Source organism: Cottoperca gobio, chromosome 16 (genome assembly GCF_900634415.1).
Source record: "Cottoperca gobio chromosome 16, fCotGob3.1, whole genome shotgun sequence".
Classification (NCBI taxonomy): Eukaryota; Metazoa; Chordata; class Actinopteri; order Perciformes; family Bovichtidae; genus Cottoperca; species Cottoperca gobio.
Window position 1 is genome coordinate 26527145 of NC_041370.1, and position 20095 is coordinate 26547239.

The following is a 20095-nucleotide window of genomic DNA, read 5'->3' on the forward strand; positions in this document are numbered from 1 at the left end:
GCTCTGCCAGCCCTGGAACGGGTTTGTGTATTTCTTCAGGACACCCTCCAGGTGCCGCTTGTTACGGGCTGTTTTATGGTGCGAGGGGCCCGACCCTGCGCCGCTGTCCCTGGTCCCGGAGCCTACTCGCTGCTCCATTGCAGCCGGGCTTTGAGGCTGGCCGACCCGCTTCTCCTGCCTTCTGCAGAGGCTCCGAGCAGGGCTCTCCTGACGCGCTGGCCGGTTCATACTGCTGCTTTTCAGCGGAAAACAAGAGGCGTAAAGAGCCAAATGAGAGAGATTTATAGATTTAATACAGGTTTCTGTCAAAGGGATGCAGTGATGAGAAGGTGAGATACAAGAAACAAGTGTAGCTTTACTCCAGCCTGCTGACACTGTTGACACACGGGAGGGATATTCCGACACTGCGGAGCTCTCGCTCTCTCTCTCTCTCTCTCTCGGAAATCCCGGGTTGGTCACTCCCCCCAGCCCGGGATACTCCCCCTTCAGCCGGCCACAGGGAATCAATAATGCAGTAAAACCTCAGCTGAGAACATCCAAACTGCGGGGTGTATTTATGTTATTCCACTAATATCAATGTATCAAATATAATATCAAGGCATTGCACAGGAACAGGAAATACAAAGTAAATATACATATCAACACAAGAAGAGATGCATATAAAATCTATAAAAAACTAAGAATATATTTGAATACACTATGAATATACCAAACTACTACAACAAAAATATAAACATAGGATAACATACTATATGCATGAGATGTGTTGGGTGAGGTGTTGTGAGAGTTATTGCTCCGGGCAGGAATGATTTCCTGTATCAGCCTGTTAGAGAAAGAGCTCTGCTGTCTGTCCAGTAGCTGTGGAGAGGCTGCTCAGGATCATCCATCATGTATAACAGTTTGTTCAGTGTCCTCCTCTCCACCACAACTTCAAAGATGTCTGGTTTGCAGCAAACTACGGAGCCAGCTTTCTTAATCAGTGTATTAAATCATGCCGTCCATCCCACGTCATATAAATAATGCATTTATAGGGACTTAACATATGGAAAGTGAAAGCAAGCTGACCTCCTGACCTCTGCTTTGGCTGCAGGGGCTCTGCCATCGCCAGGATTATTGGAAATAATGCCATGTCCCTGCGGTTTGCCACCACAGTGAAGATGTGGGTGTTTGAAGAGAACATTAATGGCAGGAAGCTCACTGACATCATCAACACACAGCATGAAAACATCAAGTACCTGCCTGGTTACAAACTGCGTTTGCATGTGCTCTGCAGAGCTCTGAAGCAGTGAAGGTTATACTGTGTTGGTGGCTTGAAATGGAAGCCGGTCGTAACTACATTAAATATAGTTATTGTTCGATGTGACTAATACTTTACTCCCATCCAAGACCTTACCATCAACATGAGCACCTCTGTTGTTTCTCAGGCTCTTGTCATCTCAGATTACTGCAACTCCCTCCTTGCTGGACTGCCTTTTATTTTGTTAATTACCAGTTCTCTGTTTCTACTTCCTTCCCTTGTGTTTTTGCCTTTCTCTCCCAGCTGTGTCTCGTTCCCTAATTTAGTGTCTGTGTATATATCCCTGTCTGTTTCAGTGTTCTTTGTGGGTTCTTTGTTCATGTTACGTGTCCTGCTCAGCCTGTTCGTGTCCTGCTTGTGTCGCTTTTTTTGTTATAATATCGTCTGCTGAACTGCTTTTGGGTCCTCTCCTACACCTCACCGTGACAGTACGAACCTACCATAGAAATGGACGCAGCGGTTTTGAAGGACGAGGATTTTTTTGATCTGCAGGTTGATTTAGGGGGTCTTTTGAGGGAACGGAAGGAAGCTGTGGTTGAGGAGTCTTCTGCCTGAGGTACTAAGGAATTTCCTCAACTTTGCTCCGTTCCTGCAAAGACATTAAGAAAGCAGGGGCAGGCGGATGAAAGTACGAGTGAAGAGGAGTGTGTCTCAGACAGCAGTGACATCCCTGGGTTTAATTTAAGTAGCAGCCGAGAAAACAAAATGTATACGGCTGAAAAGTTTTAAATACCTCAGCCAGACTCCATATGAGTCAAAGAGAGGAGTCTGGCCTCACTGACCAGGTTTTTAGAAACTTGTGCTAAAAGTAAAAAAACAAACATTGATGATGTGTATCTTAATTAATTAGTTTTTATTTTAACATCTCAATTGCTATGGATACTTTTAGAGTGGGTGTTTTAAATATGAATGGAGCCAGAGTTTAAAAAAAATAGAACCATATGAAATGGCTAAAATGAAACACATTGATGTATTTTGTATTTGAGACCACAACAACAGTTTTTTAATGGCATAGACTGGAGGAGAGAGTGGGAAGGGGAAGATATACATATGTCTAATTAATCTTCTAGTCACATTTGTCTTTTTTCTTCAAAATCCAGTGCTTCAACAAAACCAAGCTCTTATGATAGGTCTATTAAGACGCAGATTATTATTAATAGTATTGTTATTATTATGTTATGCATTAAACAAATACAGGACTGGAAAAATAATGCATTGAATCCCATCAATGAAAAGAGATTCAAAAATAATAATTTCAATGAACATGCACGCGCCATAAGTAAAGGACGTCGAGTAAACGAGAATTTTCCGTTTTATAACTGAGGATTCCTCTGTCCTCACATCATCTTCATATCTCTCGTTCGCGTTTTACGAGGCCGGAGCTAAAACGCGAGGATGAAACACAAGTGAGGGAAACGAAGAGGCGAATTAAGGTATGGGGATTAATAACCCCAGCATGTGGACAGCTAAACCGCTAGGTGCCACCCGCCATTAAACAAAAACAAGAAGAAGAAGAAGAAGACTACCGAGCTGTAATGTTCCTCCAGCCCAGCTGGGTGCGGAGCGGTGCGGTTGTTTGTCAGAAGAAGAAGAAGAAGAAGAAAATGGAAACAAACACATGAGCTAAACTAGGTTCTACGGTGAGGGCATATTACTGTCTTGCTATTTGTTGTCAGTGGCCAACTAAACAACCACCCTTACTTGTAATTTATATTGAGCTCTTCATAGCTAGACAATAACAGATGTTTGTTATAACTTTATATGCTAGCTAGTGTTGCTAACAGGAGCTATGTTTTGTTGCTGTCATTGAGTAACATTGGCAAACTACGTTTAAGCTTTAACCTTAATTTACCCACTAATTTACATCAACTATTTTAGTCTGATTAGTAAACTAACTGTGATTATATCGCCGTAGATGTTTAGCTGCCAACGCAGAAGCTAAATACAACGTAGCCTAACTTGGATATTTAGTTTTGAATGTGTATTTATAAATTGCTATCATTGAATACTTTAACAGATAGATAAACGTTCACATTAATTTCCCTTTCTGCTGCACAGCTAGTCATTTTCTCATGATTGCCTAAGATTCTTAATAAAGTTGCTTTGAAAGAAGGGATAGATATTGCTGAAAGCTGCACCGGGTGTCACTAGATGCACTCTGATGTGAGGACTGCTGATGCGGCTGCAGAGCAGAGGTCATGAGGATATAATGCTCATCAGCAATGTCTGTCAACTCCCTCCTGAGATGCACCATCAGGTAACTAACACTGTGACATGTTGTACGACAGGACTTTGTGCATGGTATGAGTTGTAGCTGTGTCAGCTTCAATGTAAGCTCAACAGTTGAGGCTAATAAACATGTGGTCATCTCAAGGTGATGATGCAGCTTGATGAAAGGATTCATCAATGTCCGTACCAAATATTTTCGTAGAGTTTTGGGCAGGCATACTAACTGTGCCCCTTTCAATGACATTGTCACCGTATACTTTATGACCTCTACTATATTCAATTGAAAGCTTGAAAATACAAGGTACTGTGTACACAATACATACACTAGTTACTACAAAGTGTATTAAAACCCCAAATCATCATTAAATTAAGGAGATAAATGTTTATTGTTGTATTGTTCAGTATAAGTCATTTATCAAATAAAAATGCCAAATATTTGTGTAAAGTGTCTCCCGCATGAGGATTTTACTTTTATAAAGTGAAACCATTCATGTTTGAAACTGTTGTTCAGGCAAAAAACACAATTGGATGATCACACACAGCCAAACAATTTGTAATGAGCATTTTCAGGTTTTATAGAGTAAACAATTGGTTGAAAAACAAGCGAAAGATCAACAATTAAAATAATCAGTGTGTAACAATACAACCCCTGACTATAGTTTATACCATTGATACAATAGAAGTATACTAAACTAGTCACCTTCCATATGTGTTTCTGTACAGGCTGGAGAGGAAACATGTGGCCAAACATTTACTCCAGCTGAGAGCTCTGTCAGGGGCTGATGCTGTCAACGCTCTCAGACCCTTTTATTTTGCAGTCCATCCTGACTTCTTTGGTCAACATCCCAGGGAACGGGTAGGTCTCTTATACATCATATAGTGTTTAAATAAATATGCTGTCTGAAGTCATTGAACTGAGACTATGATGTGCTTCTTCTAAGGCAGGGGTGTCAAACTCATTTTATTTCAGGGGCCACATACAGCACAATTTGATCTCAAGTGGGCCAGACTAGTAAAATAATAGCCTAATAACCTATAAATAATGACAACTCCAAATTTTCCCCTTCGTTTTAGTGCAAAAAAGTACAAGTACATTATGAAAATGTTCAAATTTGATCTTTTTACAAAACATAATGAACAACCTGAAATTTCTTAAGAAAAGAAGGTGCAATTTCAACAATATTATGCTTCAGTTTATCATTTACACATGTGCATTACAACTTATAGATCACACTGTATCTACAAAGGCACAAAAAGAATTGTCACGGGTATCTGGAACAGTATTTTACTTTATGATCAAAACAACTAATTTTTACACTTTGCAAAGTCTTCCCGCGGGCCGAATTGGACCCTCTGGCGGGCCGGTTTTGGCCCCCCGGGCCGCATGGTTGACACCCCTGTTCTAATGTGTTGAGGTGGTCAGTAGTGCTGCACCATCAGACAGTTGTAGCGTCTTCCTGGAGGACTAATCATCATCATGCAAAGAGGCGGCTTCACAACACTGTTTAACATTCAATGGTGTGATTTACAGGAAGTGAATGAGAATTCATTAAAGAGGCTTAATGGCTATCTGGACCACCTGCAGAAGCCCGGGTCACTCTCTGTTCAGCCAATGAAGCTCATCTTTTATGTCAGAGATCCAAAGGACAGCAGTGATGTGCAGCCAGACCTCCTCGCCTCAGGTACACTTTCCATTAATATTGCTCATAATATTTGTGAGTTCTGTCTTTACAAATGTAAAACCTGCCGCCTTGTTCTCAGGGTTCCGCTCAGTGAATTTCACCCTGCACACAAACGATGTCCTGAGCACAGTGATGAACGTGTTGAAGTCCTGCAGCCTGCCCATGGAGCACATGAAGGGACTCCAAACAAGTGTAGAGACATCTAAGACTCCACCTGGGGGGGTACTGCCTTTCTACAGACCTATCAGATGGGATAAGAGCTACTACACTTTCACTAGATTCAGAGACCCTGAGCAGGAGCTGCAGCAGGCCAGGCGGGTGGAGCCGACACTCATGTTAGTAACAACGGACGTACATACAGTACATAACAGAGCTGGGTATCAAACTTCAGTACGTTTTTGAATCAGACCGAAAAAAACAGTTCAGCACAAACTGCTCTTTAATACATTCTGTTTGTCTATAGTCAATGAGCGTTAGAGGTGTCGGTACAGCATGTGTTTTTGAACTTTGGACAGAGCAGGCTAGCTGTTTCCCCCTGACCAGCCCTAATGCTAAGCTAGGCTAACTACCTCCTGACTCCACTCTGTACTGAACACACAGACATGAATTATTATTATTAATCTTCTCATTTCACTCTCGGAAAGATAGTGAATAAGAATGTTTCTCACAATGTAGAAATATTCCTTTCAAGATCATGTCAAGCTATTCCAGAGAAGATGATTTATTAATAATGAGAAGAAAAGTAACCAAAAGACAGAGTAGACCATAAGTGAATATGTGACATTACTATTCTTTTAGCAAACTATTTACATGAACAATGATCATTTTGATGAATATAAATCCAGTACTTTCTCTTTTAGCTCTGTTTTGGTCTCTGCAGCTCACCCTACTATGTTCACTTGCTAGTTTCTAAAGGACAATTCATGGTTTCCACGAGGGTCCCCTGTGTGGCGTCTGTGTGCAGCCCAAAATGTGTGAGCGTGTTGACTGTACACGTAACAAGTGCACTGGAAAAGCAATCAGCCAGTTATTTTTGTTTGGATATAGAAAAATAATCACTAATATTGTGATGATATTAAAGTTTGTTAAAAGGCATAGGCTAAATAGATTGCACTTCTCGTTGTGGCTGCACTTGAAGTTAATTTCTGACATTGTTTCAACAGTAATATTACCAAAGATTATGCATCTGGAATGAATGAATAAGTGTGGCTGCACAAGCTCTGTCACCTTTGCAGTGAAAGTCCTTTTCTCACTGCCTTGTGGTCACTTGTAATAGGCTTACAGCTATTTTGATGAATATTCTTCCAAATTCAATAACAAAAGATTTTTATGACGATCATCTATAACAAAAAAATCATTATTTTATTAGCATTGGTCAAGCTACCCTTTTCACCGGGAGAGAAAAAATCCTGGGCCATCCATCGATTGTAGTATGTATAGAAGCCCGAGACTGAAGTATGATCACATCTTAGTTAGTTAGTTAGCTGAGCAGGGAGTGTGCAGCTGCTGCTGCTGGAAACTCTGTGACTGAGTAAGAGCAGTAAGTTGAGGGCCGTTAAACCAAAACAATGAGCTGAAAGATTCTTTTAAAGCTCATAGAGCTGAGAGGAACTGCATAGTTGGGGATCATTCTAAGTGTTTTTTGTCACCATGAAACATATTGTTATAGTAGTTTTACAGAATTGTCAGAGTGGTTTCATATTGCCTTTTCTTTGTTAGCTTGTGGCTGAGAAACAACAAGTCCGAGGCGAAAAAGAAGCACAGTGCTAGTCTTCCTCGGAGAGAAGAGCTGAACAGACTGAAGGAGGAACTTTGTCTCAAATTTGATCTGGCTGATATCAGGTACACTCAACTGTACTGTTTGCCTTCACACTTAGTATGCTGCTAACAATACAGTAGTCTACTGAACAATCAAAAATAATCAACCGCTTCCCAGGTCCAACATCCTGGCTCCTTGCCTCTCAGTGGAGAGAGTAATTGCTGATGTCATTCTAGTTAATATTAGAGAATAAGCAGTCAGCAGTGACACCTGAAGCTTGCTCCTCTGCACTGTGAGTCACTGCAGAGCATGATTTAAATTAGTCATGCACGATACCTCTCTGGGAACCATCACCTTATCGTGGTGGAGAGGTTTGTGTGTCCCTATGAACCTGAGAGCGGTGTTGTCTGGAGCCTAGTGCTTCTGGTAGGGCAAATTGGTCTTAGACGAGGTTGGCGACGTTCAAAACCTCTATCGCTGAAGCTGCGGTGATGAGACTCCGGAAACAGTTGCAGGGTACCGAAGGACTCAAAGGACGGCAGCTTCTGCCGTGGCAAAGGCAAAGCAGCGGGTGTGGGAGAAGTTCGGAGAAGCTATGGAGAAGGACTTTCGGTCGGCACCAAGGTGCTTCTGGAAATCCATCCGGCACCTCAGGAGGGGGAAGCGAGGAACCATCCAAGCTGTGTACAGCAAGGGTGGGACCCTGCTGACTTTGACTAAGAAGGTTATCGGGCGGTGGAAGGAGCACTTTGAGGAACTCCTGAATCTGACTAACACGCCCTCTATGGTAGAGGCAGAGCTGGAAGCTGATGGGGGATCATCGTCAATTTCCCTGATGGAAGTCACTGAGGTAGTCAAACAACTCCACAGTGGCAATGCCGCAGGGGTTGATGAGATCCGTCCAGAAATGCTGAAGGCTTTGGGTGTTGAGGGGCTGTCTTGGTTGACACGCCTCGTCAACATTGCGTGGAAGTCTGGGACAGTGCCTAGGGGGTGGCAGACCGGGGTGGTGGTTCCCCTATTCAAAAAGGGGGACCAGAGAGTGTGTGCCAACTACAGGGGTATCAAACTTCTCAGCCTCTCTGGTGAAGTCTAATCCTAATAAGTCTACTCCAAGGTACTGGAAAGGAGGGTTTGGCCGATAATCAAACCTCTGATTGAAGAGGAACAATGCGGATTCCATCCTGGTCGTGGAACAACAGACCAACTCTTCACTCTCGCAAGGATCCTGGAGGGGGCCTGGGAGTTCCCTGGGTGATACTGTGGGATGTGCTGCGGGAGTATGGGGTGAGGGGGGGGGGGTCACTTCTGAGGGCCATCCAATCCCTGTACGCCCAAAGCGAGAGTTGTGTCCGGATACTCGGCAGTAAGTCAGACTCGTTCCCAGTGAATGTTGGCCTCCGCCAGGGCTGCACTTTATCACCAATCCTGTTTGTAATTTTCATGGATAGGATATCGAGGCGTAGTCGTGGAGAGGGGTTGCAGTTCGGTGGCCTGAGGATTTCATCGCTGCTCTTTGCAGATGATGTGGTCCTTATGGCATCATCGGTCTGTGACCTTCAACAGTCACTGGATCGGTTCGCAGCCGAGTGTGAAGCGGTTGGGATGAGGATCAGCACCTCAAAATCTGTGGCCATGGCTCTCAGAAGGAAACCGGTGGATTGCCTACTCCAGGTAAGGAATGAGCCCTTACCCCAAGTGAAGGAGTTCAAGTACCTCGGGGTCTTGTTCGCGAGTGAGGGGACAATGGAGCGAGAGATTGGCCGGAGAATCAGAGCAGCGGGGGCAGTACCGCACCGTTGTGACGAAAAGAGAGCTGAGCCAGAAGGCAAAGCGGTCGATCTTCGTTCCTACCCTCACCTATGGTCATGACCGAAAGAACAAAATCACGGTTACAAGAGGCCGAAATGGGTTTTCTCAGACGGGTGGCTGGCATCTCCCTTAGAGATAGGGTGAGAAGCTTAGCCATCCGTGAGAGACTCGGAGTAGAGACGCTGCTCCTTTTACGTTGAAAGCAGCCAGGTGAGGTGGTTCGGGCATCTAGTAAGGATGCCACTTGGGCTCCTCCCTAGGGAGGTGTTCCAGGCACGTCCAGCTGGGAGGAGACCCCGGGGAAGACCCAGGACTCGGTGGAGAAATGATATCTCCTCACTGGCCAGGGAACGCCTTGGGAGCCCCCAGTCGGAGCTGGCGGATGTGGCCCGGAGAAGGGAAGTTTGGGGTTCCTTACTGTAGCTGCAACCCCCACGACCCAACCCCGGATAAGCGGTAGACGATGGATGGATGCACGACGCTGTCAGTATGAGATCATGACAGTGCGTCTAATTTTGATGTGGCCCAAGAGCCAATCACAAAAATGCCTGCTATGCAATGAACCAATCACCTTCGAGGGGGGAAAAACCTATCGTAGAGTAATCGCTATCTGACCATCTGAGTTCGATCGTAAAATTGCAGGGAAAAAATGCACAGCTAAGCGAAAATATGAAGACCAACATAGTTTTTGAGTGGGAGAGTTCATATTCATATAAAAATGCTGCCTGACCTAGTGCAAAGTGTGTTTGTGTTTGTTAACAAACTGAAACTGTTCAAAACACATCTTCAAAAGGGAGAATTAGCGCATTTTCCCTCTCTGCTAAAAGCAAGCGGATAAGCCGAAATGCAACATTGAAACTGCACGAAAACTTTGCAACCCGGTTCCATGATCTACAGCTGAAAAGGTCACAGATTACGTTCCTCGTCGACCCTTTTAATGCTGAGACGGACTGTTTGAAAGCCCCGCTAGTCCATACCTGTCAACATTGGAATTTCAAAATAAGGGAATTTCTTTTGTCCGCTACACTGCGACTGAAATCATCGCAGGAGCTGAAGACTACATTATTTTTTAGCGCAAAGCATCGACATCTTTCCCTCAGCTTTGGTCACTTGGTTTGCCTCCGAAACAGTTCTTGTCGCAAATGAAGTCATTGACAGTGTATGTTTTTGTGCCTCTTGGCGTGCTTGTGCTTGGAAGCGATTTTTCTTGCTGGTGAACATCGCTTATTCCGCAGTGTGCGATGCTAATATCTGAATGGCACACTTTACAAAGAGCACGAGTTTGCCCGACTCTGCTTTTTATTAAATAAGGGAAGGTCTCCTCTCATTGGTACTTGCATAAAGTTTTAACTTGTTTGGCAGGTACAACTGCGTCTCCATCTATCTCCCGTTCACTGTGACTCTCATCCATATGTTTTCGTTTTCTTCTTCTGTGTTATTGATCCTGTTTTCTTCTGTGCGTTTACTGGCGGATAACGTTTTTCAGCTAAAGTTAAACATAATACTGCCACCTGCTTTACTGGAGGCCACTTTACACTTTTTTTAATTAGGCCTATTTTTTTTCTGAAAGGTTAAAAATACGGGATAATTACAGGAAAATATTTAAACGGGAGAAAATCGGGATAGAAGTAAAAATACGGGATAATCCCGGGAAAAGAGGGAGGATTGACAGGTATGCGCTGGACACGGACGAGGCGGTGGCCCAGTTGGAGATGATTGAACTTTCTGAGGAAGACCGACTGAAACCTGTTCTGAGTGAAGGGACCCTTGAGTTCTGGAAAACTGTGCCAATGGAAAAAATATCCCAATGTCAAACGGGCTCCACTCAAGCTACTATCAATGTTTGGGTCAACGTACGTCTGTGAGTTGGTGTTATCTACCCTGAAACACGTGATATCAAAATATCCATCTGCTCTGACTGACACACGTGAAATAATTGCTTCGAGTGACCACAATGGAATACAAGCCAGATTTGAGGAGGATTGTTCAAGGCAAGGAATGTTAGAAGTCCCACTAATTTAAAGAAGCAACATGCATGGGGAGATAAAAAAACCTTTTCACATTTTTTTTACTGAGAGTTTGTGTGTGAGAGTGCACACAATGTTCATTGTTGATAATAACTGGCCTCTGAATACTGGTAGGAGAGGTTTAATTCAATTTCTGTCAATATTAGTGTGTGACATTTACAATAAATCTGTCTGAGCAGAGTGTGTGTGTGTGTGTCTTTGGGAGGGAGGGTCTTTGAGTGTGTGTGTGTGTGTGTGTGTGTGTGTAAAGTTTAATTTTGTCTGTGTGAGAGAGAAGGGAGGAAGAGAGTGAGGGAGCACAGAGAGAGGGTGAGAACAAAAGCGAGAAGGGGGGGGGGGGTGCGCATCTGTGACTGTGTGTATGATGTGGCTCTTTGCAGTAACAGTACATTTTTTGGCTCTTTTTTTGTTTGTGCGTAAAATACAGGTTATAAACTACTTTTTAATGCCAAAATGTGAGCTTATTGGTTATCTTGTCGGTATCAGCTGAATAAAATCCATATTGTGCATCCCTCATTTAAATGACAGAATAGTAAAGGTTATTATGCGGACTGGGCTCTTTAGTTGAAGAGTGTGCATGAACTACTAAGAAGCTGTGTGTTAACATGACGATGACGTGAGTTGTGTGGTGCAGGTGGCAGCGCAGCTGGGGAGTGGACCACAGGTGCTGTCAGCTTCAGAGTCTGAGCCGGCTATCTCAGCAGAACCCCGAGGCCCTGATCAACCTGCAAGGTAAAGACAGGCCTGTTTGCTCACAGCATGATTTAAAGTGTAGCTACAGCTGAGGAGCTACAGCAGCAGTGGTCTGTTAAAATGTGTTTTATGGGCTCCAGATTAGATGAACTTTCACTTCATTCACTTCTTTCAGGGCTGTATTACTTTCTGTGTCATCTCCTGGGATGCCTCCTTGTTCCCTTCACTTGTGGCCTTTTCTAGTGTCTTAGTACTGGACTAGTACAGACTTTAAAGTTACAAGAAACTTGTTTTTAGTATTGTGTTAGTACCTATCTACATGAGGGAATACATGTGACATACTGTACAAAGCATTTAATGTTGCAACATAAAAATCACCATAGCTGAAGTGCAGTCGTCAGGGTTGTATGGCTGTTACAATTAGGTACAAACAGATTTAAAAAGATCACGGAAATAAAGCCACATGCCAAGGGTTGCTGTGGGAACATGGCACATGGTGTACAGGTAACAGAAATCTCACAGCCATAAACTGTATGTTACAGTGTACACAGACGCGCTCCTATAATAATCAATCCTACTGTGAACAAGTTACAAGGAACGTGTAATGTGTAGGTAACAAACATCATATTAGTAAGAAATAACTCGGTTGTTTCCGTTTCCAGCTTTGTGTTACATTCAGCTCTGCTCTCCCATTACTTGGTAGCTAGCAATAACGCTATGGGAGGTTTATGCTAAAAATAAATCCACTAAATGCTTTTTATAGATGTGAATCCCACATGATAAACTGTTTTTCTGTTTTGATGAACTCTTTTCACTTATTTAGCTCTACTGCACAACACCAGCAAAACAGACTAATGTAGAATTGGTGAACCCCCCCTTTAATGTGCTGCTCCACCTTCCCTCCAGGACACACTGTTGTATTTGCTGACCAGTCGGGGATGAACGCCTCTGGACACATAATGCTGGGAACCATGGATGTTCATCATCAGTGGACCAAAGTAATGCAGCTGCAGTGCTTCTGCTGCCACATGCTCTCTGTGCTGATGCTTGTGTTGTGACACTCCTCTGCATGTGTGTTTCCAGTTGTTTGAGCAGCTGCCCAGCTATCGCAGCCTGCTGCAGCAGACAGAGTGGCTAAAGGAGAGGATCAGCTTCCTCCTGGGGGGGACTCAGGTGGTCCACATGGAGAGGCTGGGTCCCGTCCAGCCAATCGCCGAGCACTACAACACCCTGAGCACCTTCCACAAGAGCCTGATTTCCCGGCGCCTCTGGCTGCACCCCCGGAGCCTGCAGGGCCTCAGCATGTTGTTGAGAAGTATGCTGTCACATGACTATAGCACAACTCAAACACTGCTGTCTACTTTCACAAAGTAATGCATCATATGTTGTTTGTATCAATCACAGTGATCGCTCTAAACCCAGTCTTCATGAGATGGGGCACTTCATTATCCCCACCACCTGTGACCCCCCGAAGCTGCAGGTGTTCCTGCAGAGCCACGCCCCCGAGGCCAGGCAGCGCACCCAACGCAAAAAACAGTGAGTCAACCCGCACTTTATTGTAAAATAATACTAGTCATTACATGACAAGAGTCAACTCCCATTGTGTTTGTTGAGTCACTGCACTCTTTTAGCCGCGTCACTGTACACAAGCATGAAACTTGAACTGAGTCGTAGAAGGCAGCGTGAGGCAGAGCAGCACGAGCACGCTCTCAGAGCTGACTATGAAGGGTGCTGAAGTACTTCAAGTACTACACCGTCCTCTCCCGCCTGCTGAGTGTTCAGCAGCCCGGCAGCAGGGACACTGCGTTGTGCGACCAGGACGCACACTTTTACTTTCTCTGAGCCTTTTCACATCACAGAGGATGAACAAAGACATTAAAATGTGGCTCTGAGGAGTTTAGTGTGGTGCACTGACCTGACACTGAGCAGAGGGGGAATAAAAAAGGGTCTGTGTGACGTGAACTTTGTCACCTGCCCATGTCCGCGAAAATCTGGCCAAAGTTTGTAGCTATGTTTCTTAAACGCTCTAGAAATGTGCTGACTGCACATCTGGACGCTTGGTGAACCGTGTGTTTGTAGTTTGTTCCCCATCCTTCGTCCTATTCTTCCTGCTTTCTTACTGTGCGGACGCTTCTCTGCTAGTGCTTGCCTCTGCTTACCTCTGCTTACATCTTTCTTACATCTTTCTTACATCTTTCTTACATCTTTCTGCTAATATTAAACAAAATATCAGTGAACCCACTCATCAGCATGGTAACACACTAGACGTAGTGATAACGACAAGGCTGGACATCGATAAGGTCTCAGTAATCGAATTACCAATATCTGACCATCACTGTGTGTTTTTTGATGCTAACCTAATCTTAACAAAGACCAAAAGAGAGACAATAGTCAAAAAAAGTATACTAGGTGACACAGCAGAGGAAACATTCTCTAATATCATGAGATCATTTGAGCCATGCTCAGACTGCTCCTTAAATCTCATGGTTGAAAATCTAAACAACACCTTGCCATCTAACCTGGATATTGTTGCTCCATTAAAGGTCAAAAAGAAATCCACTGACAGAATCTCCCCATGGTTAATCAATAGCAATGTTACTCAGACTAAGAGGACTTGTAGAGCAGCTGAATGAAGATGGAGGAAAACTAAGCTCACAGTTAACTTTGACATCTACAAAGAATCCATGACTGCCTATGGTAAAGCAATGCAGCTGGCAAGAAAGGAATACTTTTCTAAGATTATCACAGAGAATGTTGGAAATTCTAGAATACTATTCTCGACTATTAACCAACTACTGAACACTGCCTCCACCCCTCCGCAGTCTTCTACATCAAAGTGTGAAGAACTCTCATTGTTCCTCAATAATAAAATAACTTCAATCAGAGCCAGCATCACTTATGATGCAGACACAGAACATCTGCAAACATTGTGATGTAACCATGGGAACATTCACCTGCATCACATTAACTGAGCTTCATAAAACTGTGATGGAATGTAACTCCTCCACCTCTTGTGTTGACCCGATACCTACAGCATTCTTTAAGCGGATATTCGACAGCATTTCAAGTCACGTCCTAAATATTATAAACACGTCTCTTCTAACGGGCATCTTCCCAGACGTCTTCAAAACAGCCGTTGTAAAACCCTTGCTAAAGAAACCTAACCTAGACAGTAATACGCTGACCAACTACAGGCCAATATCTAACCTTCCATTCATCAGCTAGAAAAAAATAGTCTTGGTCTAAATAAACTCCTTTCTTAAAGAAAACAACATCCTGGAGGAATTTATAAATAAACATAAATAAACAATTTATAAATCAAAAGGATGCTGAAAAACTAATCCATGCTTTTATCTCAAGCCGACTCGATTACTGTAATGCACTCATCCAAAACGCTGCAGCGAGGCTGCTGACTAGAACCAAGAGGAGAGCTCACATCAGTCCAGTGTTAGCCACTCTACACTGGCTTCCAGTAACTTTTAGAATTGACTTTAAGGTCCTCCTTCTTGTATACAAAGCCCTAAACGGAACCGCACCAAGTTACACTGCCAACTCTCTAATCAACTATGTGCCCCCAAGAACATTACGATCATCCACTACTGGTTTATTAAATGTTCCCAGAAACATCCAAAAGAAAATTGATGATGCAGCCTTTTGCAATTATGCACCAAAGCTATGGAACACTTTACCTGCAGACATTAGGGAGGCAAGCTCGCTCAATATCTTCAAAAGTAAGCTAAAGACATATCTTTTTACTTTAGCCTTTTAATAGTGATATTTTATATATTTGTATCTTAGCCTTTTAATGGGGAATTATTACTGGTATAACATTGAATGTGTAAAGGTAACTAGGATACATTTTCCAGAGTGTGTATTTTTGAAAAACTTGACATCAAATAGATTGTTTTACCATGGGAAAAAGAGGAAGTTTCTCTGATAAATGTGTTTACATGTTCTTTACACAATTAGTGGAAAAGTGAAAGATTAAAGAATATATTGGAGAAAAACTGGCTTTAACCGATAGGTTTCATAAAACTTAACAAACAGGGGTTTGTTTATGAAGCGGGCTTTAACCAAGATTTTTGCCAAAAGAATCTGGACTCACGGAGACGTCTGTGTTTTATACGTTAAAAGGTCAATAAAGAGGCTGATGCTGTAAATACAAAGACTACCAGGAATGGGTAGCAAAGAGAGTAAACAAGTTGAAGGGCCACAGGGGCCCATTGTTGATCTATTGCTTTCAAAATATGGCCCTGATGGTTTAAAACATTTACAAGAATGGTGTGATGAATGTGGTTTTCCGACAGGAGGGTCGTTAAGTACGGCACAGATAGGGAAACTAGGCACAATACTCCAATGTTATTTTATACTATTTTATTTCTGCTATTTTATCTACTATTTTAGACAATTTTTATTCTGGCTATTTTATTTCTACTATTTTTATACTATTTTATTTCTGCTATTTTATAATGGTACTTCAGACTCATTTACATAAACACTGTGATTATTGTACTGTAAATGCTCTTATTCTGTCTAATCTTGTACTAATTGTTATGTTTTTGCTGTGAAGCACTTTGGGCTGCAATTCTTGTAAGAAAGGTGCTATATAAATAAAGCTTATTATTATTATTATTATTATTATTATTATTATTATTATTATTATTATTATTACTATTATTATATTATATTATTCTCGTTAAGCAGTTGCATTTACTTTTTCTCACATTTTCTTCAGTTCAGCCAAATAGAAAACAAACCAAGGAAACTCTTCTTCTTGCTCTCACCAGACTGTAGTTTGCATAGAATCAATTATTTTTGAAGTATGAGCAAAGCTTGATCGTAACTTAGAGAGCAGAGTGCTCAGTGCTGCGCTGACGGCAGGAAGATACATAAAGCAGAGCACAGCTGTAATATAGCCTCCAGTCACTAGTGGCAGCACTGAGCACTCTGCTACAGCGAGGCTTTGATTTCACATGGCTCAATACTTCTCGTCAAAATAAGAAGTTCTTTACATCTTCCAGTTGGCTTTTTTCCATTTCCCCTAAAATGTAGGACAGACAGACAGACAGACACACAGATACACACACACACACACAAAACAGTACTAGTTGTGGCTGGTCACTATTGTCTGCTGCTCATCACATATCGTTATGTTTGTTCCTCAGACCGGTGCATCAGCTTTGTTATTGACTCAAAGCTCTTTGTGTGTGCAGGCTTCAGGCAGAGGAGGAGGCTGTGATGAAGCTGTGTCTCCACAATCTGTCTCTGAGGACTCTTTCCAAGGAGCCCAGTGTGACCTCCAGCCAGATGATCATATGCTGCAAAAGGCTGGTGGAGCAGCGCTCCCCCCTCTTGCAAGGCCTCCACATCTGTGTCTCTCACTTCTACTCCGTCATGCAGGACGGGGACCTGTGTGTCCCCTGGGACTGGAAGAGCTGAGCTGGAGGGACACTGTTGTGTTGGACACAAGTATTCTAGCAGTTATAGACGAGTTTAACAGGATCCTTTGTTAGATGTTTATTCTCAAGGGAAACCTCTGTGTTCAATCAGAAGCACTTTATCCTCCTGCTGGGAAAGCCAAATAGAAGAATTTGATTGACAGCGGATGTCAGTGGTTCCCAACCGGAGTATGAAAACCTCCCCATGATAGGAAGAAGAAGAAAAACATTTTCAAATATTTGCTTTTCTTCTTTCTACTGGAGGATTGAACCTCTTCAGGAAACAAAGCTGAAAAGTCTGAGAACCACAAAGTGTTGTCTGATCTGTGATCAAGGATGTGGGAGCATTGATGACCACTGGCAGAGGAGCAATATGACGGAAGTTCTTTTCAGACAAAGGTTGAGGCCTTGACTTATGCAGTTTGACAAAGTATTTTGTATTGTTGTGTGGAGTGCACTGAGACAGAATGATGGTCCTGTTAAAGGTGCAATCTGTGCACTAAACGTAAAGTGAAATAGTCCCCTATCAATAGAGAGGTTAGAGCTGACAGACTGACACGAGACAGGCCAGAGGGTTCAGAAAGCTTCCAATGAAGGTTTGTTCAAGTGGAGTTGTGTTCTGAAGGAGGGGGAGAGGCCTGCTGTCACACAGAGGGCCTCGATGTGATGAAGTGTAACTATGAGAGGAGCAACACACCTCCACACAGTCTGCAGTAGTAGCTGTGAGAAGAATGAAACGGAGAGTCGTCGTCAGACTTGCTACTGTTGTAGTATCAAATGCTGATTTTCATCTAGAAGTCAAACTGTAATGATGTGAATATAACTAATTTATGATGATAAAATAGAACTGTGGGAAGACCATGAGATGAACATGTTCTGCAGTGTTGTGTTACAGTGTTGTATGTACACTGTGTGATCCCCCCAGTCTCCCCTACAGATCCACTCTCATGTTAACCTCTGCAGTGGCTCAACCTCCACCTGAAGCCTTTATTTACACTTCAAGTCTATTTTTTTCAACAATACGCACATTAATGCCAGGTTCATGGTCAATAAAACACTACTACACTTTACAAATATTGGTTGTATCAGTATTTTATCACCTTAATTATTTAAACTCGTATCATATTTATCTGACCTTGTTCTTTGATTTTTATTATTTTTGATGGTATGTTTTTTCCTTCATATCAACATATGCATCAGTGTTGATAGAAAAACAGATATAATATCAAAGGAATGTCGCTTAAATGTCACGTGACGTGTGCGCTTCAGACGGAGTAAGATGTGGTGGAGTGTGGCTTCACTGGGTGGAGCTGGTGTCCAGTCTGAGTCCTTTGAAGCCCTGTTGTCACATCAGGTTGTTCTGTGAGCTATATGTGAACTATGTAAAGGTACCATAATGTGAAACATAGTTCTTCTCAAATACAAATGTGCTTTTTGGACTGGACTGTTTATTATGACATGTATTAATGTGGGCAGACTGGTTGATGGTTAATTAAATACGCTCTCTGACGGCTCCCTCCTGTCTGCAGCCACCCAAAGTGTTGAAACCCTCTCCTGCTCCACTGCCAGCACTCTGTCTTTATTAATATTAGTATTGTTAATATTAGTGGTAGTATTAACATTAGTGTATTTTTATTTACTTTTGCTGGTTTTCTGATTATTTTGCTTTGTTCAGGTTTTTGTCCATAACTGAAGAATTTCACATATGTTGTGGTGATGACATTTTGGACAGACTAATGTAGGATGTAAAGTGCAATTTAAGCGTAATTCCAAGTCCCTGAGCTCACCACCTCCCTCTCTATCTCTCCACCACCTTACTCCACCTATGTATGTACATGTTCCCGTACTTGTTCTATTACAATACTACACACCTCAAGTCCCAGTGTTCCTCCAGCTAACTGAAGTTTGCTTTGTGCAAAGCTGAAGGGTCCGTGCACTGAGGTCACCCAAAATATTCCTGAATTCAACTACAGACTCGCCTCTGAGTTCTGTTCTGAATGTGCACATATCTGAGTTTGTTGATAAATCCATCTCAGTATACATAAAGAAACCATCAGACCAATGGAACCAAAGAGGTGAATTATGACATTTTTACTAATCTGATTTAGGCAGGCTTCATCACATATTTAGATAGGTTAATAAAAATGTGCTGCTTATACACAATGTTGTGCCCTCCTGTCACTTTGTAGTCAAATTACTTCTCTTTACATCTCTTTGCATTTCTTTGTCCCTTGGTGTAAAAGACACTAAATCCTCCATCTCTTCCAGACTCGACTACTGCAAACCACTTTATTCTGGAATCAGCAGGCGAGACATCCAAAGATTGCAGCTGCTGCCAGGCTACAAGGGAAGCCAACACAGCACATCTTTTTGAAGCTGTGAATGTTCATGCTCTTGCCTCCATCTGTCATCTGTCGGCTTAATGGTTCCAGTCTGGACTCAGGATCCCTCAGCTGTGGATCTCCAGTTAACTCACTCATCTTATGGAAGGTTTTTGTTTTAACAGTGTACATTTATTTGGATTAGTTTTTACTGTAAAGCACTTCAACTTTGTTTTGAAAGGTGCTACATGAATATTCTTATTAGAGGCTCAGTACTTACTACCTGTACATAAGTTTGGTCAATCATGTCCTTATTACATTCACTAATTCAGTAGTAGTATGCCAACAGTGGACAAAACATACTGTAGTATCAGTGGCGTAGCTGAAGCCCACCCAAATGAAACATTTTTAATTAAAAAACCGTCTCATGCTCCTTGTGTGGAAAGGGGTTAACGATATACAGATATTTTTAAAATATAGTTAATTTTTATTTTCACAGTTGCAAGTACCATCAACAGTAAGGGCAAACATTCTTATATTTTCACCCCCATGGGCTCACAGAGATTAGCAAGTATAAGGTTAGTAAGAAACGATTATAAATTCACATCCAAATGAAAAAACCTGGGATTCCCGGCTCATGCTCCTTTTTGGAAAAATAAAGTTTTCAAAATGAAAATATTTCACTTAATTGTCATTGGTTATGGTATTTTTTATACTTTGATATATTTTTCATATTAGTGTTGAGAGTTGTGCTCCCTCCCCTTACCAAGACCACAAAGTTCTATTATATCTAGGTGCTAGATCTAAGAACTTTAGATTCTAGATTCTAGCATCTTA

The 20095-nt window shown here is 42.4% G+C and overlaps 1 protein-coding gene across 5 annotated transcripts; it reads left to right on the plus strand.

Annotated features, from left to right (window-relative positions):
- Positions 1-2564: 2564 nt before the first annotated feature.
- Positions 2565-19903, plus strand: tcaim (T cell activation inhibitor, mitochondrial). 5 transcript variants are annotated; one of them, XM_029452186.1, is made up of 11 exons: positions 2565-2937; positions 3408-3554; positions 4250-4382; positions 5058-5208; positions 5288-5543; positions 6928-7050; positions 11441-11538; positions 12406-12497; positions 12583-12814; positions 12904-13035; positions 19206-19903. In XM_029452186.1, the coding sequence occupies exons 2-11, from the start codon at positions 3520-3522 to the stop codon at positions 19358-19360; spliced, it is 1407 nt and encodes a 468-aa protein (XP_029308046.1). In that variant the 5' UTR covers positions 2565-2937; positions 3408-3519; the 3' UTR covers positions 19361-19903. The 5 variants fall into 5 exon arrangements, with proteins under 5 accessions (XP_029308046.1, XP_029308048.1, XP_029308047.1 ...); XM_029452188.1 differs by having other exon boundaries at positions 3411-3554; XM_029452189.1 differs by lacking the exon at positions 19206-19903 and adding an exon at positions 16713-16885 and having other exon boundaries at positions 2570-2937.
- The last annotated feature ends 192 nt before the right edge of the window (positions 19904-20095 follow it).